General features: G+C 42.9%; 2 protein-coding genes across 5 annotated transcripts in view; one reads left to right on the plus strand and one right to left on the minus strand.

The window, feature by feature from the left end:
• Nucleotides 1-25,619, plus strand: part of ckba (creatine kinase, brain a) — a 67,654-nt gene that overhangs the window by 14,458 nt on the left and 27,577 nt on the right. The window lies entirely within an intron of this gene.
• Nucleotides 523-25,579, minus strand: trmt61a (tRNA methyltransferase 61A). 2 transcript variants are annotated; one of them, XM_060924708.1, is made up of 5 exons: nucleotides 25,490-25,579; nucleotides 24,680-24,910; nucleotides 17,846-18,193; nucleotides 14,117-14,383; nucleotides 523-1,202 (listed from the first exon to the last, which is right to left on the minus strand). In XM_060924708.1, the coding sequence occupies exons 3-5, from the start codon at nucleotides 18,174-18,176 to the stop codon at nucleotides 874-876; spliced, it is 927 nt and encodes a 308-aa protein (XP_060780691.1). In that variant the 5' UTR covers nucleotides 18,177-18,193; nucleotides 24,680-24,910; nucleotides 25,490-25,579; the 3' UTR covers nucleotides 523-873. The 2 variants fall into 2 exon arrangements, with proteins under 2 accessions (XP_060780691.1, XP_060780690.1); XM_060924707.1 differs by lacking the exon at nucleotides 24,680-24,910.

Below are 25,619 nucleotides of genomic sequence, written 5' to 3' on the forward strand. Positions count from 1 at the left end.
TTTTAGGGCAAAAGGAAATTTCGGGGGTGGGGGCAAAAGGTGTCAAAAGTTAACATTGAGGCCTGCATTAAACAAGAAACAACAGCATTTCGAAAACAGGTGATATTTAACTGAAACCATAATGTATGCACTGATGGTGTCTAGACCTCACTGACAATTTATAAATCATCCCAATCATAAAGGTGACTGGACTGGGAGAAAGTTAAGGGAAAACTGCTTCCAGTTTTAGATAAGTTATAACAGCTACAGTATTGTGGTAAACTTCTGTTCTATTAAATGTGCAACTATTCACTAAAATGTACATACCACTCAGCAGTGAGAACTTCCTCAGCCAGAAATTCAGTTAACATCTATAAACAGATTGATCACGGATCAATTCCACATTTTGCCATTACTTTAAACAATTCAAGGGTCTTGCATTTTCTAAAGTCAGATAAATGGGACTTAGCAAGTGTGCATGGTAAAAGCCTCAGCAGTATGTGGTGACATGTACAGTGAAGAAAAACACAATTAAGGTTAGAATATATTTCCTCATTTTTTTATTGCAACAAAAAAAAACCCCTAAACATTATTAAAATGCATTGTCATGCTCTGAAAGAAATTAAAGACTGTTCTTACACAAAGAACAATGATCAGTAATAAACAAATGGTTTAAATAATCTAGCCTATTTGCTAGACATTTATACTCCCCTCCCCCCAACTCAGACTAAGTCGATCTCTATATCTGAATATAAAATATGTTCTCATATATATATATATATATATATATATATATATATATATATATATATATATAAAAAAAGCACAGCTATAAAGTCTACACTCCTGCTTCAAGCAGTCACGCCATCCACCTCATGGCATTTCCGTAGTATTCTAGTCCCGTGGTTTGGTTGCAAAAGTGAGGTAACCTGTGTGTCCAGCCATCTCTCTAGGCGGTGTGGCAGTCCGGCAGGTCACTGAAGAGTAGCTGGGGTTTGCTGTAGGGGGAACTACCTCTGAAGCAGGGTCAGAGGCTATCTTGGTACCATCTGTTCCGCCGTCCTCTGGGCCGAAGTCCGGTAAAGGCAGAGTGACAGAGCGGACGTCGTGTACCCTCTGCAGGACCTCCAGAGTACAGATCTCCTCAAAGCCATGCTCGAGCAAAGTTTCACATGTCCTCTGGACTTGCTCAATACATGGAGAGAATGAGCACAAACGACCCCCTGCACACACACAAAAGACAAACAGAGGCCCAGTTTTACATATGCATTATAATCTTAAACAAACATAACTGTTAGCACATCTGATCTGAACACATTTAAAACAATATATTATTATATCATGGACAATTACATGCAAATGTAAATAAAACAGGGAAAAAGTGAGCACAGAAACAATGACCAAATTTCACTTTCATTTAATCCATAATGCTGGTAAACTGTTATACAGCTACAGTACCAATCAAAGTTTGGACACACCTTTTAATTCAATGGTTCTGTTTATTTTTATTAATTAAAAGACACGGGCGGCACGGTGGTGTAGTGGTTAGTGCTGTCGCCTCACAGCAAGAAGGTCCAGGTTCGAGCCCCGTGGCCGACGAGGGCCTTTCTGTACGGAGTTTGCATGTTCTCCCCGTGTCCGCGTCGGTTTCCTCCGGGTGCTCCGGTTTCCCCCACAGTCCAAAGACATGCAGGTTAGGTTAACTGGTGACTCTAAATTGACCGTAGGTGTGAATGTGAATGGTTGTCTGTGTCTATGTGTCAGCCCTGTGATGACCTGTGGCGACTTGTCCAGGGTGTACCCCGCCTTTCGCCCGTAGTCAGCTGGGATAGGCTCCAGCTTGCCTGCGACCCTGTAGAACAGGATAAAGCGGCTACAGATAATGAGATGAGATGAGATCAAAAGACACCTCATGTCTTAACGTAATGATGGATGTCATTTCTCTTTACTGAATTGAGTAGTTCCTGACATAATATGGATTACTACAGTTGTGGAATAGGGCCATTTACTGTATTTATTGTTTAGGTCCATCAAGTGCATTTGTAAACACTGTCACACACATGAGGATAAAATAAAAGATCGCTCAGTACTTTTTCAGCGCAGTGAGCCAATATGACAACAGTAGACTGGACACAAACTCATCCAAAGAGAATGTGTGTACATGTGGTGAGTGGTCTACATGTTACTCATTGCATGGTGGGGAGTACTTTAGCATGCCGACAGATTTTTGGACACAGTCAAAACCTAAATAGTTTGAATTTATATATATATATATATATATATATATATATATATATATATATATATATATATATATATATATGTGTGTGTGTGTGTGTGTGTGTGTAATAAAGAAACGGAGATTGGCATGACTCCTGTTGCGGTCTGTGTGGGAATGCTCCATGCTCACCAAGGTCTTAACACGAGCAAGCCATCAGCCAAACCATGACAAGAATTACACAGAAAGAGAAAAACATAACTGCATGCAAGTTTCTAAACAAAGATATAAAACAAACCTACAACTTTAAATTGCATAAGAAAGTAATTTATGAAAGAGGAGAGACAAAAGTTTGCTGGTGGAAACGGTTGAATTTTCACAATATCCACATTTAAAATATTTAAAACGTGAAAAATGGGATCTAAATCATCTAAAGCAAGTTTTGTGTAGCAAAATATAGCAAAAACAAAAGAATAAACCTTGCTATTCCAATACATTTGGAAGGGATTGTAGGTGAGGTTGCGTTTGATTTTCAGTACAAGTCAGTGCAGGCTGGCCAGATTTATATTCTGATTTAGTAAAAGTCTAAAACCAGAGATTCTCACAGGGATATTGCAATGGGGTAGAAGAAACTGAAGCGGAGTTGAAACAAGGGAATGTGTCGGAATAAAATGTTTTTGGAATGAAGTGTCGGACAGGAGAATATCATTGTGGATGCAAAGCACAAGACTGGATCATGAAGAAACATTTCCACATGCCAAACTCCATACTGTATCATAATTTTTCCTAGTTAAACAAACATCTTCATAAACCAGTCAGTTATTAAGACTGAAAGTCATATGTATAATCCAGTAATATAATGTAGTACTGGGCAGCACGGTGGTGTAGTGGTTAGCACTGTCGCCTCACAGCAAGAAGGTCCGGGTTCGAGCCCCGCGGCCGGCGAGGGCCTTTCTGTGCGGAGTTTGCATGTTCTCCCCGTGTCCGCGTGGGTTTCCTCCGGGTGCTCCGGTTTCCCCCACAGTCCAAAGACATGCAGGTTAGGTTAACTGGTGACTCTAAATTGACCGTAGGTGTGAATGTGAGTGTGAATGGTTGTCTGTGTCTATGTGTCAGCCCTGTGATGACCTGGCGACTTGTCCAGGGTGTACCCCGCCTTTCGCCCGTAGTCAGCTGGGATAGGCTCCAGCTTGCCTGCGACCCTGTAGAACAGGATAAAGCGGCTAGAGATAATGAGATGAGATGAGATAATGTAGTACTTGAATGAGTAGATTTTATGTTGTTTTTGAAAGACAAACACTTTAAATTTTTATTTTGGGCATAACTGATTTTCTTGCATTTTAATGTAATATATTCTAGATAATAAATCATCATATTAAGTGAATCATTACTTGAGCAGTCATTTTATGACATTTTTTTTTTTACTCACACGGTGGTGCTTGAAAGTTTGTGAACCCTTTAGAATTTTCTATATTTCTGCATAAATATGACCTAAAACATCATCAGATTTTCACACAAGTCTGAAAAGTAGATAAAGAGAACCCAGTTAAACAAATGAGATAAAAACATACTTGGTCATTTATTTATTGAGGAAAATGATCCAATATTACATATCTGTGAGCGGCAAAAAGTACGTGAACCTTTGCTTTCAGTATCTGGTGTGACCCCCTTGTGCAGCAATAACTGCAACTAAACGTTTGCGGTAACTGTTGATCAGTCCTGCACACCAGCTTGGAGGAATTTTAGCCCATTCCTCTGTACAGAACAGCTTCAACTCTGGGAGGTTTCCTCACATGAACTGCTCGCTTCAGGTCCTTCCACATTTCAGTTGAATTAAGGTCAGGACTTTGACTTGGCCATTCTGAAACATTAACTTTATTCTTCTTTAATCATTCTTTGGTAGAACGACTTGTGTGCTTAGGGTTGTTATCTTGCTGCATGACCCACCTTCTCTTGAAATTCAGTTCACGGACAGCTGTCCTGACCTTTTCCTTTAGAATGCGCTGGTATAATTCAGAATTCATTGTTCCATCAATGATGGCAAGCCGTCCTGGCCCAGATGCAGCAAAACAGGCCCAAACCATGATACTACCACCACCATGTTTCACAGATGGGATAAGGTTCTTATGCTGGAATGCAGTGTTTTCCTTTCTCCAAACATAAGGCTTCTCACTTACACCAAGAAGTTCCATTTTGATCTCATCCATCCACAAAACATTTTTCCAATAGCCTTCTGGCTTGTCCACGTGATCTTGAGCAAACTGCAGATGAGCAGCAATGTTATTTTTGGAGAGCAGTGGCTTTCTCCTTGCAGCCCTGCCATGCACACCATTGTTGTTCAGTGTTCGCCTAATGGTGGACTCATGAACATTAGCCAATGTGAGAGAGGTCTTCAGTTGCTTAGAAGTTACCCTGGGGTCCTTTGTAACCTCACCGACTATTACATGCCGTGCTCTTGAAGTGATCTTTGCTGGTCGACCACTCCTGGGGAGGGTAACAACGGTCTTGAATTTCCTCCATTTGTACACAATCTGTCTGACTGTGGATTGGTGGATCCAAACTCTTTAGAGATGGTTGTGTAACCTTTTCCAGCCTGATGAGCATCAACAACGCTTTTTCTGAGGTCCTCAGAAATCTCCTTTGTTCGTGCCATGATACACTTCCACAAACATGTGTTGTGAAGATCAGACTTTGATAGATCCCTGTTCTTTAAATGAAACAGGGTGCCCACTCACACCTGATTTCAATCAGTGGGATGACGAACACACCTGACTTTAATTTCACCTTCAAATTAACTGCTAATCCTAGAGGTTTACATACTTTTGCCACTCACAGATATGTAATATTGGAACATTTTCCTCAATAAATAAATGACCAAGTATAATATTTTTGTCTCATTTGTTTAACTGGGTTCTCTTTCTCTACTTTTCAGACTTGTGTGAAAATCTGATGTTGTTTTAGGTCATATTTATGCAGAAATATAAAAAATTGTAAAGGGTTCACAAACTTTCAAGCACCACTGTAACTAAGTAATTATTTTTGATGAGTTCTGTTATTTCAATTTGGGTCATTTATAATAATCATACAGTGGCATGCAAAAGTTTGGGCACCCTTACTGAAAATGTCTGTTACTGTGAATAGTTAAGTGAGTAGAAGATGAACTGATCACCAAAAGGCATAAAGGTAAAGACGACATTTCAGCATTTTCTGCAAGATTTGTGTATTATTTTTGTTTTGTACAATTGGAGAGTGAAAAAAGAAAAGGAACACCATGCGAAAGTTTGGGCACCCCAATACATTTGAGTTCTCAGGTTCCAGACCTTAATTAGCTTATTGAGCTGTGGTTTGTTCAAATTCTTCGTTAGGAAAGGTCAGATGATGTAGATTTCAAAGCTGTATAAATTCTCTGACTTCTCAAACTTGTCCCTAAAATCAACAGCCATGGGCTCCTCTCAGCAACTCCCTCGCGTTCTGAATAATAAAATAATTGATGCTCACAAAGCAGAAGGCTACAAGAACGTAGCAAAGTGTTTTCAGGTAGCTGTTTCCTCAGATTGTAATGTTATCAAGAAATGGCAGTTAACAGAAACAGTGGAGATCAAGGTGAGGTCTGGAAGATGAAGAAAACTTTCTGAAAGCACTGCTTGTTGGATTGCTAGAAAGGCAAATAAAAACCCCTATTTGACTACAAAAGACCTTCAGAAAGATTTAGCAGACCCTGGAGTGGTGGTGCACTGTTCTACTATGCAGCGACACCTGAACAAATATGACCTTCATGGAAGAGTCATCAGAAGAAAACCTTTCCTGCGTCCTAGCCACAAAATTCAGCATCTGAAGTTTGCAAATGAACATCTAAATAAGCCTGATGCACTTTGAAAACAAGTCCTATGGACTGATGAAATCAAAATAGAACTTTTTGGCCACAATGTGCAAAGGTAGGTTTGGAAAAAAAAGGGTGCCAAATTCCAGGAAAAGAACACCTCTCCAACTCTGAAGCATGGGTGTGGATCGATCATGCTTTGGGGTTGTGTTGCAGCCAGTGGCACAGGGCACATTTCACTGGTCGAGGGAAGCATGGATTCGAATAAATACAAGCAAACTCTGGAAGCAAACATTACACCATCTGTAAAAAAAAAAAAAGTTAAAAAGAGGATGGGTCCTACAATAAGACGATGACCCAAAACACACCTCAAAATCTACAATGGAATACCTCAAGAGGCACAAGCTGAAGGTTTTGCCCTGGCCCTCACAGTCCCCTGACCTAAACATCATTGAAAATCTGTGGATAGATCTCAAAAGAGCAGTGCATGCAAGACAGCCCAAGAAACTTGTAGAACATCCTTTTGCAAGGATGAATGTGTGAAAATTCCCCAGGTGAGAACTGAAAGATTATTAGCCGGCTACAAAAAGTGTTTACAAGCTGTGATACTTGCCAAAGGGGGTATTACTAGGTACTGCCCATGCAGGGTGTCCAAACTTTTGCTTCGGGCCCTTTTCTTTTTTGTCATTTTGAAAATGCAAAAGATGAAAATAAAAAATTGTTTTGCTTTAAATATAAAGGGAACAAGGGGCGGCACGGTGGTGTAGTGGTTAACACTGTCGCCTCACAGCAAGAAGGTCCGGGTTCGAGCCCTGTGGCCGGAGAGGGCCTTTCTGTGCGGAGTTTGCATGTTCTCCCCATGTCCACGTGGGTTTCCTCCGGGTGCTCCGGTTTCCCCCACAGTCCAAAGACATGCAGGTTAGGTTAACTGGTGACTCTAAATTGACCGTAGGTGTGAATGTGAGTGTGAATGGTTGTCTGTGTCTATGTGTCAGCCCTGCGATGACCTGGCGACTTGTCCAGGGTGTACCCCGCCTTTCGCCCATAGTCAGCTGGGATAGGCTCCAGCTTGCCTGCGACCCTGTAGAACAGGATAAAGTGGCTACAGATAATGAGATGAGACTTGCTTAACTGTTCACAGTAACAGCAATTTTGACCAGAGGTGCCCAAACTTTTGCATACCAATGTATAACCAGTAATAATAACCAGTTTTTGCTTACTCTATCCACACCTGTCAGTGTCCATAGATGTGAGTGTATAAGTGAGAGATTACTTGGACATACAGTAACTGCATGCAAACTTCTAAATAGAGATATAGTAAACAAAATAAACCTACAACTTTAAAGTGCATAAAAAAAGTAATTTATGAAAGAGGAGAGACAATATTTCACTGTTGGAAACAGAACTGTCAATATTTATGTACTCAAAATCCACATTTAAAAAGTAGAACATGAGATCTAAATCATGTAAAGTAAATTTCGTGTCGCATATATGACTTGTGTCACTTAAGGTAGGAAAGGGGCTTTGAAGAAATGCATTTTATTTGCATGCCATTTATGGTCTGCTTTAGTCTGTGCCTTCAAGGTGGGGTACATTTTGTAGTTAATTTACAATATGCAATACAAGTTTATAATATATAAACTGGGTGCCACGGTGGTGTAGTGGTTAGCGCTGTCGCCTCACAGCAAGAAGGTCCGGGTTCGAGCCCCATGGCCGACGAGGGCCTTTCTGTGCGGAGTTTGCATGTTCTCCCCGTGTCCGCGTGGGTTTCCTCCGGGTGCTCCGGTTTCCCCCACAGTCCAAAGACATGCAGGTTAGGTTAACTGGTGACTCTAAATTGACCGTAGGTGTGAATGTGAGTGTGAATGGTTGTTTGTGTCTATGTGTCAGCCCTGTGATGACCTGGCGACTTGTCCAGGGTGTACCCTGCCTTTCACCCATAGTCAGCTGGGATAGGCTCCAGCTTGCCTGCAACCCTGTAGAACAGGATAAAGCGGCTAGAGATAACGAGATGAGATGAATATATAAACTTCTGCTTTTGGCTCCCTCAGACAGCACTGGCCTCGGCCAAGGCCGTTGCTGGGACACCATCTCCCCCTGAAAGTCACTGCTGTGAGACACACTCGTATTCCTTCCCCCACTTCCCACGGTCGCCGCTTTTACCCCCAGTGTGACAAGCGGGTGCATGACCAGCGCCATCATGGCTGCAGGAGCGGACGGCTGCTTGCTTGCGCTGGGTTACCTCTACCTCCTCCCCTCCCCTGATCGCCCTCTCCCCCCCTCAAGTCCCGAGTTTTCATGTTGTAAAGTGTACTTGTGTTATTTTGTGCTTATGTGCTGAGCTGTTTTTTTTAATGTTCCCACACTGTACTCCTCATAGGAGCATAGTGTGGGGGTTGCTTTTTTTTTCCTCCTCCTCTCTGCTCATCTCATTATCTCTAGCCGCTTTATCCTGTTCTACAGGGTCGCAGGCAAGCTGGAGCCTATCCCAGCTGACTACGGGCGAAAGGCGGGGTACACCCTGGACAAGTCGCCAGGTCATCACAGGGCTTACACAGACAACCATTCACACCTATGGTCAATTTAGAGTCACCAGTTAACCTAACCTGCATGTCTTTGGACTGTGGGGGAAACCGGAGCACCCGGAGGAAACCCACGCGGACACGGGGAGAACATGCAAACTCCGCACAGAAAGGCCTTCGCCGGCCACGGGGCTCAAACCCGGACCTTCTTGCTGTGAGGCGACAGCGCTAACCACTACACCACCGTGCCGCCCTCTCTCCTCATGTTACTCTCCATTTTTTCTTTTCATCCCTGTCTTCCTGTCCTGTCTACTACCCCTCTGTCAATTGTGTGTATGTAAGGACAGGTTGATGGTCAATTTCGCTGATACTTGTGACTAGTGATAATAAAGGGTTCATTCATTCATAATATCAAAAATAAACCGTTCTGCTTGCCAAACAAAGTAACATGAAACACTACAATTAAATGCAATTTGTAAAAGAAATCAACACCCCGTCTCTCAGTTCAAAAGTGCAATGAAGCCTTGATAAAACTGCATGCACAGAGTGTAGCTCTGATGAGCGGAGCTGCTGACCGGACACGTTTGCTGGATATGAAACCACTCAGCTGCAGAAACAGGGCTACGTGCTTGAGCACTTATGCATAGAGCTGTTTGGCCACAGTCACAACAGGGAACAAGGTCGCAAAGACCAACTGTATATTAGACAATATGTTGTCTATACAGCCATATCAATCAGTCATTTAATAAATAAACGAGGGGGATAGGCTTCTTTAAAAATCAATGGCTCAATAAACCAAGTTAAATTCATTGGGAGTAGCGTGTTGATAGATGTGAGAGAAGTAATGCTTCCTCAATGGGTTCCTACATGTTCCGTTGTGTTATAAGAACAGTAATGATTACATAAACTTGGAAAATCATAACGTAAGAACATGAAAATATACAGAAGCTTAACCTTACAACATTAAACATAAAAAACAGTCTGTAGTACCTTTGTCCTTGTCTGAACAATGTGACCAGATTTAGTATTCTATATATTTATTTTAATATGTTGTATGCATGTAGTACAGCTTCAGTCTAGTCTTCAGTTACAGGGGTGTATAGTGTTAATTCCAACATGAATACATTTTCACTCAATCTTATGAGTAAATAACCATTTTTATACAGATATTCCATATTATTGGCATAAAGAGGACACCACAGTATTCCAGCTTTACTGATTTACACTGAACCAAATAAAGCATTTCGTTGCCTTGTATGTGACATGTGCAATGACAAAGTTGAATCTAAAATCTAAAGCTGGCATGAAGCCGCACCGGTGGGTGTTTTTACATTGTGAGCTGGCGTTCCACAACCAGAGGCGTGATGTGTAACAACGGGGCATCGGCATCTAGAGTGATGTATCTCCGTGTTGGAGAATGAATACCTCAAACATACTGCCATTGCTTTCAAAACAATGATGAGTGAACTGAGTGCTGAGGTGCTTTTGTTAGCTGTGCACATTTATACCACTCTTCAAACACAAGCAAAGTTGCTGAGTATCATATGCAACATTAATCACTTCCATTAAATAATTCACATTTAAGGGAAGTAACAACCTCAATACATAGGTTATAACATGTTTTTGTCCTTTAGCTGAGCCAGATTTTTGGGGAAAAAGTCTGTAACAAAAAACTGTGCTTGCAGAGAGAGAGAAGTGGAGAGACATGCAAACCACACGCATGTGTGATCAGAAATAGATTGAGGAGAAAGTAGAGAGAAGTATGTAGAACAGACCTGGGCATTTTACGGCCCGCGGGCCACATCCGGCCCTTTGGTTCATTCTGACCGGCCCACGTAAGGTTAATTAGAAATTACAAAATAAACGTATTTTCTAATTTTACCTCATGCATGGACTGAATGTGCAGTGCTTTTATTTTGAAGTTGTGTTAAAAAAAAACGCAATGTGTGCGACATGAACATGACATGAAATCCCACGAAACCTAATCCCGCGATAACTACTTCCGTAATTTGTCCAGACCAACCACAAACTTGTACGTCATCCTTCAAACGGTCCAGCCAATGACATCACCAGCAGGCGCCGGAGCCCGAGCCGATCTGTAGATCTGATAACTACACTGAATCGACACGGCATCATTATTATAATATGATGTATCTTGCTTGATATGTGGAGTAGAAAGACAATATTGTGATGTCTTTATTGTGTTTTGGGGTGAATGTGACTGGGGAGGAAAAAAAAAAAAAAGGTACAAATGTTCACATTTTGTTAACCATTGTTTTGGGAAATTTGATTGAATAAATGACATTTTTTGTAAGGCAACCTTGTTTGTTTCCATACTCTTACCAGTCTTAGCAGCTTGTAAAAACAATGTTATTTACTGCTTTATATAAAGAAATACAATTAATATTATGCAGAATTTAGTTCAGCCTTTTGGTCCGGCCCTCCACAAAATTTTCTGTTTCTCATGTGGCCCCATGGAAAAAATAACTGCCCACCCCTGATGTAGGAAGTGATTTAAGACAGAAAGGCGTGCGGACCTTAGATGCTATAGACAAAAGAGTTTGAATTCATGCTGGTCTTGGAAAGAAGAATGTCATGGTCAAGAATGTCACACCCTTGTTTCGCTGTGCCGGCTGTCACTTTTACACAGACGTCAATTCCAGTTCTGTTACTACCAATCGTTCTGGCTCAGAGAAGGAAAAACACAGACCCCCGTTCCACATTCGAACATTTTTTACAGAAAGCAAGGTGGAATAAAGGCGTAAGATTCTTGCCTTGAACAGGCTGTGTAAAAGGGTTTAATGAGTCACAGAAACATGACTGTTACCAGTGAATACTTCCTCAGTAAGAACACCAGAACATTAAAAACCCATAAAGCGAGACAGCCTTTTGATTTCATAAAATTGGTGAAATTTAGTTCCCTCTGAAATGTGGTCATTGTGATATGTTTATTTCTGTAATATCAGGCCATTCTGTGGCTGGGAAATTATTTAATTTGAGGGGATTCCCGAGCAAATAATGTGCATGAAAATCAGCCGCTTCGCGCAGTCAAGCAAACAGAGGAAGTCCATGTACACATGTGCAGGTTTACCTTTGATCGTGCACTGCCAGTTACATCATTCTGGTGCTAAGGCCAAACAAAATAATATGTGTTTCCGGTTACCCGACCGACCCTGTAAAAACACTGCGACCCTTCAACTGTTTATGACCATGATAAACAAACTATTTCTCGCGCCCAACCCTACCTGCTTGGCAGCCACCTGGCGAGTCAAACGAGAACCGCTAGGGTGTGTCATATAAACCACTCGGTATTTGCCGAAAGACATGAGGCCTGTCAGGAGTAGATTGACAACCAACACGCACCTCCCTCTACCCCAGCCCTTTCAAACCAGCACAGGCACGGCCTGGTAGGACGGCGCCCTGGCCAGTCATTCGCCACCATGCAAGCGCTGCTCAGCGACTTAAGTTTTGATTTGATCCATGGCTCCAGCCCACCTTTAAACGTTTATAACTCGGACACCGAAGGTCGCAGCAAAGCCAAATTTCGTAGGCATTTCTAGACAGGGGTCACCGTTAGATGCAATCGAATACATAGCTGAACAATGCTGGGTATTCTTGCTAGTGTTACAATGATGATTATCTTAGATTTTTAAGTAGAAAAACTGGCCACCCTTGTGTTCATGCCTCGAAGGGTCGGAGGTAAATGACTGCTTGCACATGCGCAGTATATTTCATCGATTCTTCTGGGTGCCTATAAAATGGAGGTTCACCTCGGAACAAAAAGCAACACAGTGGACAGAAATGTTTGCTTGTCAAATCAGCCTATTGCAATGCAAAAGATATTCACAACAATTAAAAATATTTCCAAATGAAGAACTATAGAGTAACTACAACATTGTTTCCTACAACAAATCACACAGTTCTGACATTCTGGGATCAGTTGCAAATATTTAATGAGTATTTTGCAAAAAAAGTTTTCAAAGGAAACTTCTCACTTTTTCCTACCTACCCTAGAAAATTTGTCGTAAACTTTTGGGATAAACTAATTTTTTTCCCTACCTACCTACCCTATTTTGAAAACCCAGGAAACAGGAAACACGTATATTATTTTGTTTGGCCTAAACAAACCGCTAATCACACAGAGGTGCTCACTGACTGCTAGTATTTATTAGTTTGGTTCTGCATTTCCTTTCCTTCACAACATAACGTCTTTTCTTTATGCTTTCTGTTACTGCCGTCGATCTTTCATGTTTCATTCACACACTCACATCCTCAATTTTTCTCTCCTGTTTCAAATTTGTATCCCGCAATGCCTTGCATGAACAGGGAAAGCCCACCATGTGATGCATGACATAGTATCTTGAATTGGGTTATGGTGAAGCAGGAAAAAAAATGGCAGAGAATTTAGGGCCATGTGGCCCTAAATTCATTAATTGTTCCATTTAAAAAAAACAAAAAAAACAAAATCGGAAGTCTGTGATTCGAATTCAGTAGCTTTCGGTCCACTAAACAAAAATAATTGGGTGTCAGGGAAAATTCATTTTATGACCTACACTTGAAAAGTCTAAAAGGCAGTCTACCTTTAAAGTGCATATCATGGGTAAATTCAGGAGCAAGATCAATGTAATTCTCCTATTTTATATTAAACTTTGGTCAAATATCTGTCACATTTTACATTTTGTGCAGTTTTTTTTTTACCTTGTGCAATACCAGAAAAATTCAGTTGAAATCAAGCCATTTGAGGCGAATTGGTCCGCCTCTGAAAAAACTTGGCATTTGGGTTTCCCGGCAAACGTTGATTTTCATGACGTCGCGTGCGGGACGTCTCCCTCTGAATCCTACGTCAGCGCTGGTTTGTTTATGAGAAAACGACCTGGTGGTTTTCTGCAAATTTCTTCAACGTTGCCACGTATGGTAATTATTAAAATGGTTAACAGATGTATCGTAGGAGGGTGTAACAACATTACATTCTTCATCCAAAGGTGAAGTAACATTGCGCTCAGGTGACAATTCCATATTTCAATGCAAAATCACTAGCTGCTAAACTTGGTCTACACAGGCTGTGCACTAAAACCATGCGAGCTCTCGCAGCCTGCTGGCGCTTCCGCAGGCGACGTCACGAATCTGGCTCTAGACTCCCTTGGGATTTTTCCAGACGCGTTTTGTTATTTTATTTTTTTCTGCTGTAGACATATGGCCTTGTGCAAAATTACCCTTCTGGATGAGTGTGTAACGGGACATTCTTTCATATTAAAAAAAAAACGAATTTGGTCCAGGATATGCACTTTAACACATGCATGTAATGTGTCAGAGCTGGGACAGGCGTTCAGGAGCACCAGACAATTGATTCTTATGCTACCGGTATATAAGCAGACCCATGTTATGGGGCACCGACAACATTTTCTCCACCGGAAGGCCGCCTAGACCTGAACAAGAGGAAATCTACAGTAATGAATTGTCCAAAGGACATACATCAATTGCTAGTGTTCCTTACTCCGTAACCATGGGTAGAGGCAGAATCTTAGCATTTAGCTGCATGCGCTTTAAAAACAAGTGCATATAGACACACATACTCACCCCTGCGTTTGAATGCTTTCTTGGCATGTATGATGGCCTCCCATGGTGATGGGATGTCCAGAAATACTGCATCGGCTACACCGACAACACCAAAGCCATCTTTACACACATCCTGGTTTCGGACAGTCACTAGATGGCCCACTTTATGATCTCTGAACTCTTCTGCTGCCTTTTCTGCCCGCTGGGCATGGAACTCGACTGTGTGCAGGTGGCCATTGGGTGCAATAGTGCGGAGAATGGCATGGGACAGTGAGCCGCTGCCAGTGCCTGTCTCACACATTCACAAAAACATTTATAGCAGGCTTTATTAGAAAACAGCACAAATTTAATTCATCCATCACATACGATTTTAGGCTTTAGTCATGATGCAGGTATGTGTACACTAACTAGCATCAGGTGCCAACGGTAGTGCATCCACCCAGTTCAGTTTGGTACTGGCACAGATCTTATTCAGCTTCACTCTAAGAGTTTCATTTACCCTTTCCACCATTCTTTGTGACTGGGGATGATGCACACAGCCTAGCCTCTGCTTAACTCTCAAATGCTGCAACACTGACTTCACCACTTTTTGAATAAATGCTGATCTGTTGTCTGAACTTATTTCTGCTGGAATGCCAAATCTAGGGATCACTTCCCTAGTCAAAAATTTAATTACTGTTTCAGCACTTTCATTTTTTGATGGCACAGCTTCTACTCATCTGCTGAACCTATCCATTACTACCAGCATGTACTTTTTCCCCTGAACTCTCTTAATCATGTCCACATAATCTATTACTAAATGCCTAAATGGTCCTTCTGGTATCAGTATGGTGACCTAATGGAGTTGTAATTCCTTTCCTGACGTTGTTCTGAGCACAAATTTCACATCTGCTTAATGCCTCATCTACCATAACCTGAAGATACTGTATGGTGGCCAATAACTTTGCTTTTTAATTTTCATTACTACTTCCCCCCGCACAATGGTCTAGACCATGTGCATCTGTTATTAAGATAGTGAGGAGAGATACTGGTACAATGATTAAACCATCATGGGCTCTCCATACCCCATTATTATTATCTCCAGACCCCCCATAACAATTTCTCATAAGGGGCAACTTGATGTTGCATTGTGGCCATTTTTTCCAAGGTGGTGATGGATTCAACAGAGACCATTGGTCCCAGTATAGCTGTTTGACATTTTGAGATCTGTCTTGCTGCCTCATCTGCTGCATTATTCCCTTCTATAACAAAGTTATTCCCTTTCTTATGTGCTTGGCATTTGATAATTGCTAACTTAGGAGGCTCTAATATTTGACCTTGATCTTGAATTGGGGAACCATCAGTTTTCTTAAAAACCCCTTTGTTTCCAACCTGCTCCAAAAAGGGGAGACACACCATGAGCATTGGCTGAATTGGTGTATATTTCTGCTGCTTTATCTTGGGCTAACTTACAGGCTTCTGTTAGAGCTTTCAACTCCGCTAACTGAGCAGAACAAAGTTGCTGACACTGTTCAGCTTTTATCACTGGAAAGGATCCATCTTGCCTTTTCTCAACTATAGCGTATCCTGCATGATTACTCATGTGATCCTTAAAACAGGATCCATCAACAAAGTATGTAACATTATGTGCCTCTAATGGAACATTACATGGCATTTAGCAGACGCTCTTATCCAGAGTGACATACAATGAGTGCAACAGTCAGGTACACTAAATGCTGAACTTCTAGACAAGAAAGTTCTAGTGCCAACTGAACGAGTGACCGCAAAACCTAGTGTAATATTTTGTTGAAGTACCAATACTCAAACAGCCAAGGAAATAAACCAACCATAAAGTACAACTAAACGGAGAACTCAAACGGCTAACACCAGGCTAGACAGTATACAGCCTGGGTTGGTCTGGACCGAAACACAGTTACACAGTGGGCAGGGAAGAAGGGGGGAGAGGTGCAACCTGAAGAGGCGAGTCTTCAGTCTGCACTTGAAGGTGGTCAGGGAGTTGACAGTTCTGACCTCAATGGGAAGGTCATTCCACCAACAGGGAGCCAGGACAGACAGCAGTCTTGATCAGGCTGGGCAGGAGTGGAGAGGAGGCGGGGTCAGGTGACCAACAGTAGCGGAGTGTAGGGCTCTGGCTTGCATATAGGGGCAGATCAGATTCTGGAGGTATGCTGGCCCTCACCCCTTGAGAGCCTGGTAAGCTAGCACCAATGTCTTAAATTTGATGCGAGCTGCAACAGGTAGCCAGTGCAGGTTAGCAAGCAGAGAAGTGACATGGGAAGAATGAGGGAGGTTGTAGACTGGGCAAGCTGCAGCATTCTGGATGAGCTGCAGGGGTCTGATGGCAGAAGCTGGAAGGCCAGCAAGGAGAGAGTTGCAGTAGTCCAAGCAGGAGAGGATCAGTGCTTGGACCAGGAGCAGAGTAGAGTAGGTGGTAAGAAAAGGGCGGATCCTTTGGATGTTGTAGAGAAGGAATCTACACGTCCGGGTCACTATAAACGAGGTTTGCTGAGGAGGAGAGTTTGTCGTTGAACACGAGCCCTAGGTTCTCCGCACTGGGTGAAGGAGACCTAGAGATATCCCCCAGGGAGATGACAATGTCCAGGGGTGGACAGGATGGAGCAGGAATGTAGATTACCTCCATCTTGTCTGGGTTGAGATGCTTTTAAAGCACGCAGCTACTTTCTGTAGATCATGTGAAAAAAAGATTTTGCAGCGCGAGGTCTCATGTCTGATCCAGTTTCTGTCAGTGACACTCTGAAACAGCTGAACAAACACACTGCATTTTCTCTGCAGAAATGCAGTCTAGTTCCAGCTTGTGCTTTCTTTTTAGCATCCTTGTGGCATTTATATGCTACACAATGAGGCATACTTATTTAAAAACTGATTAATTCAGTAAAATATTTGTAAAACTAGCAAAACTATGATGTAAACAGAATATAAACAGCTGAGTTGCTCCAAGTGACCACTACCTGACGTCATCACATGTGTCACTACTGTAGGAAGCCCATCTGGCATTTTGAAGAAAATGAATTTTTCTCAAACACTATTTGGTCTCTGAAAATGAAAAGTTTGATTTTTGAAATCTGCGACTACTTTTACTTAAAATAAATTTGAGAATAAATCTGCTGGAGGATCCATTTAAATATACTGCTCTCAGACTGAAAGATCCTTTTTCCAATGCACGCTGAAAAGACAAACTTGCCCCACTACATTACAAATGAGGTCAGGCAAACCAACATTATAATAATGACAGAATTAAAAACAGCATGGACATCAAGTTAAACTGATAATAGAACAAACGTAGAGTTTTTGGTAGAGAAACATCTTATTAACTTATGAGCACTGCAATTCTCATGTACTACCCAGAAAGGCCTACACCAGCATTAACACCTACAGCAACTTAACCTTAACATTACCCCATATGGTATAATTTGGCACAGTAAAAACACTGATGTTTTATAAACTCATCAGATATTAGGAGTTTTAGATTTATCCCAACTGTATAAAACATTTAAGGAATGGTCTATTGGCTTAGTTATTTGAGTCAACAGAAATGCCTTTTGGAGATATGGATGCCCTTTTAATTTCTGAGAAAAAGGCCAAAATACCTGGGTTGCTAAAAGTTCTGTTTTTAATGAAGGACTACATTTGCGTACTCTAATTCCTAGTTTAATAAGCCATGGCATATCTTAAGAAAATGGTGTTTAGCTAAAAAGTCCTATACAGACAGTTCAGCCTCAGCTGTCTCACCTGATTCACAGACAATGGAGCCTGGTTTGAGGTCCAACATCAGGGTGATGTTGGCGATGTCTGTTGTGTAAAGGATCTGGGTTCGGTGAGGAAGATTCACAGTCCATAGTTCCGGAGTGGGATGCAGTACATACACCCATCCACCTTTACTGCATGTTACTTTCGAACCAAACCGTCGGCCGATTAAGTCAGTGGAGTGGCGAATGGCTCCATAGCGGGTCTGTGTTTGAGCACCAGACTCCACTTTGATAGGCATCATGGAATCATGCCCAAGAAAGATGATGACCACATCTCCTTCCTGAATGAACTCCGAGTACTCCACAAAACTCATGGGACAATTGTGATTAGCTGCAATATTGGAGAAAAAGATTGCTGTAGAATAGTGTTTACTTATGTTACCAGGCATAGCAGTACTTATTACAATAAGTGTGCACATTCTAAGAAGAATGTGCAAATACATGTGGCTGGACAGAAGGAAGAATGAATCCGACTCACTGGAAGTAGCACCATTTCTCACTGATCAGCTGGAGGGGCACAGACGGCTCCATGGTTACAAGCTACCTCCAGCGGGTTGGACTCATTCTTCCTTCGGGACAGCCCCATGTATTTTAAAATCCTCCTTAGAGTGTGCACACCTATTACAATGTCCTCCGCCATGTTCAATAACAGAAGAGTCTCGCCATGTCTCAACCCAAGCATGAAATCGAATTTGATTAAAATCATGTAAATTACCCAGTTCATTCTCTGCACACCTAACTCAAACCATAGATTCAAACATGAGTTTAAAGTTATCATGTTATAACAATATAAAAGATCACATAACATGAAACCAAATTATCACATTATAATGTGAAACATTTCACGTAATATCATGAAAATGTTTTTCACAATTATTTGCCAAAGGCACAGTAAATACTGGTGAATAATAACAGAGATGTAAAAAATGTATGCATTTATTGTCTCATCTCATCTCATTATCTCTAGCCGCTTTATCCTGTTCTACAGGGTCGCAGGCAAGCTGGAGCCTATCCCAGCCGACCACGGGCGAAAGGCGGGGTACACCCTGGACAAGTCGCCAGGTCACCACAGGGCTGACACATAGACACAGACAACCATTCACACTCACATTCACACCTACGGTCAATTTAGAGTCTCCAGTTAACCTAACCTGCATGTCTTTGGACTGTGGGGGAAACCGGAGCACCCAGAGGAAACCCACGCGGACACGGGGAGAACATGCAAACTCCACACAGAAAGGCCCTCGCCGGCCACGGGGCTCGAACCCGGACCTTCTTGCTGTGCGGCGACAGCACTAACCACTACACCACCGTGCTGCCCTGCATTTATTGTAATTGGGTAATTTGTTTATGCATGGAAGTTCATTTATTTTTCACACACAGAAAAAAAGAATTAATTCAAGGATGCGCAACAGGTGCATCAGTCTCAACTGAAATGTCAAATGAGTCTCACATTGGCAAAGATGATATTTACAGTAAGAGTGTGTTAATTTTTTGTAAAATGATTTTAGCAACGATTTAGCATTTCCTATCCATTTATTGGCCAGTTTCACTGTCAAAAAAAGCTCAAAGTCCATCAGCTATATATTATCTCAGAGGTGGACAGTAACAAAGTACATTTACTTTAAGTACACTTTGAGTATCTGTACTTAAGTATTTTTTTGGAAACTTATGACTTTAACTTCACTACATTTGAAAGGCAAATATCCTACTTTTTACTCCACTACATTTCTATCAAGGTCCTCATTACTTGTTACTATGAAGCAGCTTTGAAAGTGGATGTTTTTTTCTTTTCTAAAACACGACTGATTTTTTTGCAGGTGACACTGAGACAGCCCATCAGTAACCACGAGGGTCAAGTCATGTCAGTAGTAAAAAGTTAGCTACCCAATATGATTTTGAGTTTGAAAAGAGTTTGCTAGCGTGTCAGGTAGAGCTTCACTGACTAGCTAGCTTAACTTTAAACCACCATGATGCACAGCGTGAATTCACAAAATAATCCAGTTGGTGGCGGCACGGTGGTGTAGTGGTTAGCGTTGTCACCTCACAGCAAGAAGGTCTGGGTTCGAGCCCCGTGGCCAGCGAGGGCCTTTCTGTGCGGAGTTTGCATGTTCTCCCCGTGTCCGCATGGGTTTCCTCCGGGTGCTCCGGTTTCTCCCACAGTCCAAAGACATGCAGGTTAGGTTAACTGGCGACTCTAAATTGACCGTGAGTGTGAATGGTTGTCTGTGTCTATGTGTCAGCCCTGTGATGACCTGGCGACTTGTCCAGGGTGTACCCCGCCTTTCGCCCGTAGTCAGCTGGGATAGGCTCCAGCTTGCCTGCGACCCTGTAGAACAGGATAAAGCGGCTAGAGATAATGAGATGAGAATCCAGTCGGTCGCTTCAGAGGCATGAGGTATTATAAAAGTGTTGTGACAATAATACAACAATGTGTTGACAGAAAATGTACCTTCAATACTTAAGGATTTTTAAGTACTTCAGAACTTTAACTTCAGTAAAAATTTGACTGGACAACTTTCACTTTCAGAGTAACATTTGACCAGTGGGATCTGTACTTTGACTTAAGTAATGAAGTTGGGTACTTTGTTCACCTCTGATTATACATAACACACACATACATAACTGGATTCAAAGTCTTGAATGCTGTGCATCAACTCTTTCATTAGTGTTTGACATCTAGAGTTAGCTGTGTCTGTGTTATTGGCTATAAAGTAACTAATGCTTGGTTACTAGTATTAGCATTTGAGAATCAAGTGACCTTAATTTGCCTTTACTGTAAAACCGACAAAGTGTTTAACAATTATTTAAGCTAGGATTATGAAGATTTTGGGTGTCCATAGCGAGGTAACAAGACACTACACAAATTTATACACCTTCTGGATTTTTATTTAAGTGTCGTTGTTTTGTCCTTTCCTCATTTACACACACCCCAACATTTTCAAGTCTTATTTAAACATTTCATACTTAGGCTACTATATTCTTGCCATTTTGAAACCTGCTGGAAATGGGGACGCAAGAAATGTGATACAAATTAGTGCAGAAAACTTGGAAAATGTAAGGGAATGTATACAGCTAACCATATCCGTAGTTTCTAGAATCCATGACTAATCTGACAACATTCATAATATTTTTTTAGCCCTCTGTGTAAATGGATTCAGCTAACTGAAGTGCGTTAAACTAGCACTAAATTTCCAGACAATAACACCAACAACAACTGCAAACAGCAGCCTACAAACATGACAGGAAGTCCAGATTTATGAATTTATATCTGAACATTATTACCAAAAACAAGACTTGGTAATAATATACAAGTTCAGATATAAATTCATAAATCTGGACTTCTTGTCATGTTTGTAGGCTGCTGTTTCGTAGTTAATTATGCAGGGGAACTTTGCACATAAGAGCCCAGAAACCACATATAAAGAAATTGGTATAAAAGTATTACATTATTAACATGCAATTATTATATCCATAATAGGTGTTATTTGTGGCACACAACCTTTTTACTCAGGACAAAAGCATGGTTCATACATTAGATACCCATTTAACCCTAAAAGGACCTAAACTACTGAGCAGGATCAGTTCGAACCTCAGAGCTGGTGTGCTGCTCAGTCTGTTCAACTAACATAACTTTCTGCTTTTAGGAGTTTATTACTCTATAGATTCTTTATCTAAAAGTATGTTTGTTTCAAGATTGATGAAAAAAAAGTGTTTAACAAGGTGACTGATTTTCTGTTGGGGTCCCATAACTGAGATCTGTTGCAAAAATATTTCAGCAAGTTAGTCGCTTCTTTGTGTGTCTGTCTTTGCCTATCCGTAGGTTTGCATGCTTGTCTCAGATGTCTGCCATAATTAAGAATATAACTCTTTCTTACAAATTGTAGATAAGTAGTGAACCTGTTAGTTATAGAGTTACTGAAATGTCTGATGTTTATCTGTCCATGCACTCTCCATACAGACCAAGAGACAGTCCAGCAGATACAGAGGAAAAGGACATTGTCTAGTTGTGAAAATGACATTGTTTACTCTTTAAAATAGTCCAGTGGCTGTTCTGGTCATAATATGTGTTACCAATAACTGCTTTCATCTTCGTGTCTTGTGTTTGAATCCTTAGGCAAAGTGTTACTTCTTGATGTAGTTTGGACATAAAAAAAAAAAACCAAACAAAAAACTGTTAGCAGCTTAGGAATAAATGTATCACAGAAATTTCTGAAATTAGAGATTGTGAGCTGAGTTCTGGAATGTAGATAAGCTATAAATATTCTCAAGTTCTGTAGCAATAGTGTAAAATATTTCTGGCTCTTGGTCTGGCCTGCTGTCCATAACGAACACCATGTTCGAGCATAGGGGTGTCCATAAGCGCACGTGGCACCAGGACACCTTAGGTCGAAGGTCGATGATCGACTTTGTTGTCGTTTCATCTGATCTCCGGCCCTACGTCTTGGACACTTGGGTGAAGAGAGGGGCTGAGCTGTCAACTGATCACCACCTGGTGGCGAGTTGGATATGCTGACGGAGGAGGAAGCCGGACAGACCTGGCAGGCCCAAACGTATGGTGAGGGTCTGCTGGGAACGTCTGGCCGAGCACTCTGTCAGGGAGGTCTTTAACGCCCACCTCCGGGAGAGCTTCTCCCAGCTTCCGAGGGAGGCGGGGGACATTGAGTCTGAGTGGACCATGTTCTCTACCTCCATTGTAGACGCAGCTGTTCGGAGCTGTGGCCACAAGGTCTCCGGTGCCTGTCGTGGCGGGAATCCCCGAACCCGGTGGTGGACACCGGAAGTAAGGGATGCCGTCAAGCTGAAGGAGTCCTATCGGGCCATGTTGACCTCCGGGACTCCTGAGGCAGCTGACGGGTATTGGCAGGCCAGGCGTGCCGCAGCTCGGGCAGTTGCGGAGGCAAAAACTTGGAACTGGGAGGAGTTCGGGAAGGCCATGGAGAAGGACTATCGGTCGGCCTCGAAGAAATTCTGGCAAACCGTCTGGCGCCTCAGGAGGGGGAAGCAGTACTCTGCCAACACTGTTTACAGTGCGGGTGGGGAGCTGAGGTCACTGAGGTGGTTTTCAAGCTCCTCGGTGGCAAGGCACCGGGGGTGGATGAGATCCACCCTGAGTATCTCAAGTCTCTGGATGTTGTGGGGCTGTCATGGCTGACATGCCTCTGCAACATCGCATGGCGGTCGGGGACAGTGCCTCTGGAGTGGCAGACCGGGGTGGTGGTCCCTCTTTTTAAGAAAGGGGACCGGAGAGTGTGCTCCAATTATAGGGGAATCACACTTCTCAGCCTCTCAGGGAAGGTTTACTCCAGGGTACTGGAGAGGAGAATTCGGCCAATCGTCGAACCTCGGATCCAGGAGGAACAATGCGGTTTTCGTCCTGGTCGCGGAACACTGGACCAGCTCTATACCCTTCATAGGGTGCTCGAGGGTTCATGGGAGTTTGCCCAACCAGTCCACATGTGCTTTGTGGATCTGGAGAAGGCATTCGACCATGTCCCTCGTGGTATTCTGTGGGGGGTGCTTCGGGAGTATGGGGTTCGGGGCTCTTTGCTAAGGGCTGTCCGGTCCCTGTACGAACGGAGCAGGAGTCTGGTTCGCATTGCCGGCACTAGGTAAGACCTGTTCCCAGTGCATGTTGGACTCCGGCAGGGCTGCCCTTTGTCACCAGTTCTGTTCATAATTTTTATGGACAGAATTTCTAGGTGCAGCCAGGGGCCAGAAGGAATCTTGTTTGGGAACCACAGGATTTCATCTCTGCTTTTTGTGGATGATGTTGTCCTGTTGGCTTCTTTGAACCAGGACCTTCAGCATGCACTGGGGCGGTTTGTAGCCGAGTGTGAAGCAGCTGGGATGAGAATCAGCACCTCCAAGTCCGAGGCCATGGCTCTCGACCGGAAAAGGGTGGCTTGCCCTCTCCAGGTTGGTGGAGAAGTCCTGCCTCAAGTGGAGGAGTTTAAGTATCTCGGGATCTTGTTCACGAGCGAGGGAAGGACAGAGCGTGAGATCGACAGGCGGATCGGTGCAGCCTCCGCAGTGATGCGGTCGCTTTACCGGTCCGTTGTGGTGAAGAAGGAGCTGAGCCAAAAGGCGAAGCTCTCAATTTACCAGTCGATCTACGTTCTGACTCTCACCTATGGTCATGAGCTTTGGGTAATGACCGAAAGAACAAGATCGCGGATACAAGCGGCCGAAATGAGTTTCCTTCGCAGGGTGGCCGGGCGCTCCCTTAGAGATAGGGTGAGAAGCACAGTCACTCGGGAGGAGCTCGGAGTAGAGCCGCTGCTCCTCCACATCGAGAGGAATCAGCTGAGGTGGCTCGGGCATCTCTTTCGGATGCCTCCTGGACACCTCCCTGGGGAGGTGTTCCAGGCATGTCCCCCCAGTCGGAGGCCCCGGGGAAGACCCAGGACACGCTGGAGGGACTATGTCTCTCGGCTGGCCTGGGAACGCCTCGGTGTTCTTCCCGAGACGCTGGCTGAGGTGTCTGGGGAAAGTGAAGTTTGGGCTTCCATGCTCAGACTGCTGCCTCCGCGACCCGGCCCCGGATAAGCGGAAGAAGATGAGACGAGATTTCTGGCTCTTTTCATGTTCTCTATGTACTTAAATGTCTCATTTTAAACTTAACTTGATAATATCATGTAAATATATGATGTCTACTCACATAAAGTTAGTAAACGGGTAATTAAAAAAAATACAGATGTTATAATGGATGAAAGAAAGAAAAACTTTATTCATCACACACTTGTGAAATTCCTCTCTGCATTTAACCCATCTGAAGCAATGAACACACACACGAGCAATGAGCACAGACACATACCCAGAGCAGTAGGCAGCCATGCTACAGTGCCCGGGGAGCAGTTGGGAGTTAGGCGCCTCGCTCAAGGGCACCTCAGCCCAAGGCCGTCCCATATTAACCTAACCACATGTCTTTGGACCGTGGGGGAAACCGGAGCACCCGGAGGAAACTCATGCAGACACGGGGAGAACATGCAAACTCCACACAGAAAGGCCCTCGCCGGCCGCTGGACTCGAACCCAGAACCTTCTTGCTGTGAGGCGACAGTGATAACCACTTGAATATCAGAAACTGGTTCTCTCTTAAACATAAAGTGATACGGATGTGGGTTTTTTTAAAAAATATTTTTACATGCATCCTTTTTTGGTGAAAATGATGATTGATGACATTACAACAAGTAAAAATAATTTGTTTAGGATGTAAATAAAGGGTTAATACTGAGAAACCAGACTTGGCAAATTTTGCAGAGTAGGTTACATATGCTCCCGGACTATAGGGGCTGCTGCTAAAACCCGTGTCACGGAACGGCACGGGACATGTTATCGCTCGGGCAGTGACCTCCTCGCGAGCCGGGGCAGGAGGTCGCATCCCATCCCGTATTTTAGTAATAATCATCGCCAGACGGCAGCAATTATTCCACAGAGTATGTTACCCAAACTATACCATGATACGTGACAGGACAGCTAAGGTAGGAGTTCAATATCCGTGGGCGATAATATGTCTGTGACAATTATTCCGATAATATATCACGTCCCGGGTTTTAGTAATCGTCCATAAATTACGGTTCGCTTATGTAAGTGCACGTAAACAACGAGTCTAACAAGGCACTTACCTTTATTAAAAACGGTTTGAGGTTTATCATCTACCAGCAAAAACGGTCTACACACATGTGAGTAAAGCAACACTGATCACCACCGTGTCGCAGGCAGATGACGTAATGAAAGCCGACACAGCCTCTTCTT

The sequence above is a fragment of the Neoarius graeffei genome, chromosome 7 (genome assembly GCF_027579695.1).
Source record: "Neoarius graeffei isolate fNeoGra1 chromosome 7, fNeoGra1.pri, whole genome shotgun sequence".
Taxonomy (NCBI): Eukaryota; Metazoa; Chordata; class Actinopteri; order Siluriformes; family Ariidae; genus Neoarius; species Neoarius graeffei.

Excerpts from the sequence above, each read along its gene's own strand:
- trmt61a (XM_060924707.1), bottom strand. The coding sequence starts at position 18,176 with ATGAGTTTTGTGGAGTACTCGGAGTTCATTCAGGAAGGAGATGTGGTC. Across the intron at positions 14,384-17,845 it reads CTCCATTGTCTGTGAATCAG|GCACTGGCAGCGGCTCACTG; the intron begins GTGAGACAGCTG and ends TGTGTGAGACAG. Across the intron at positions 1,203-14,116 it reads GAAAGCATTCAAACGCAGGG|GGGGTCGTTTGTGCTCATTC; the intron begins GTGAGTATGTGT and ends GTGTGTGTGCAG.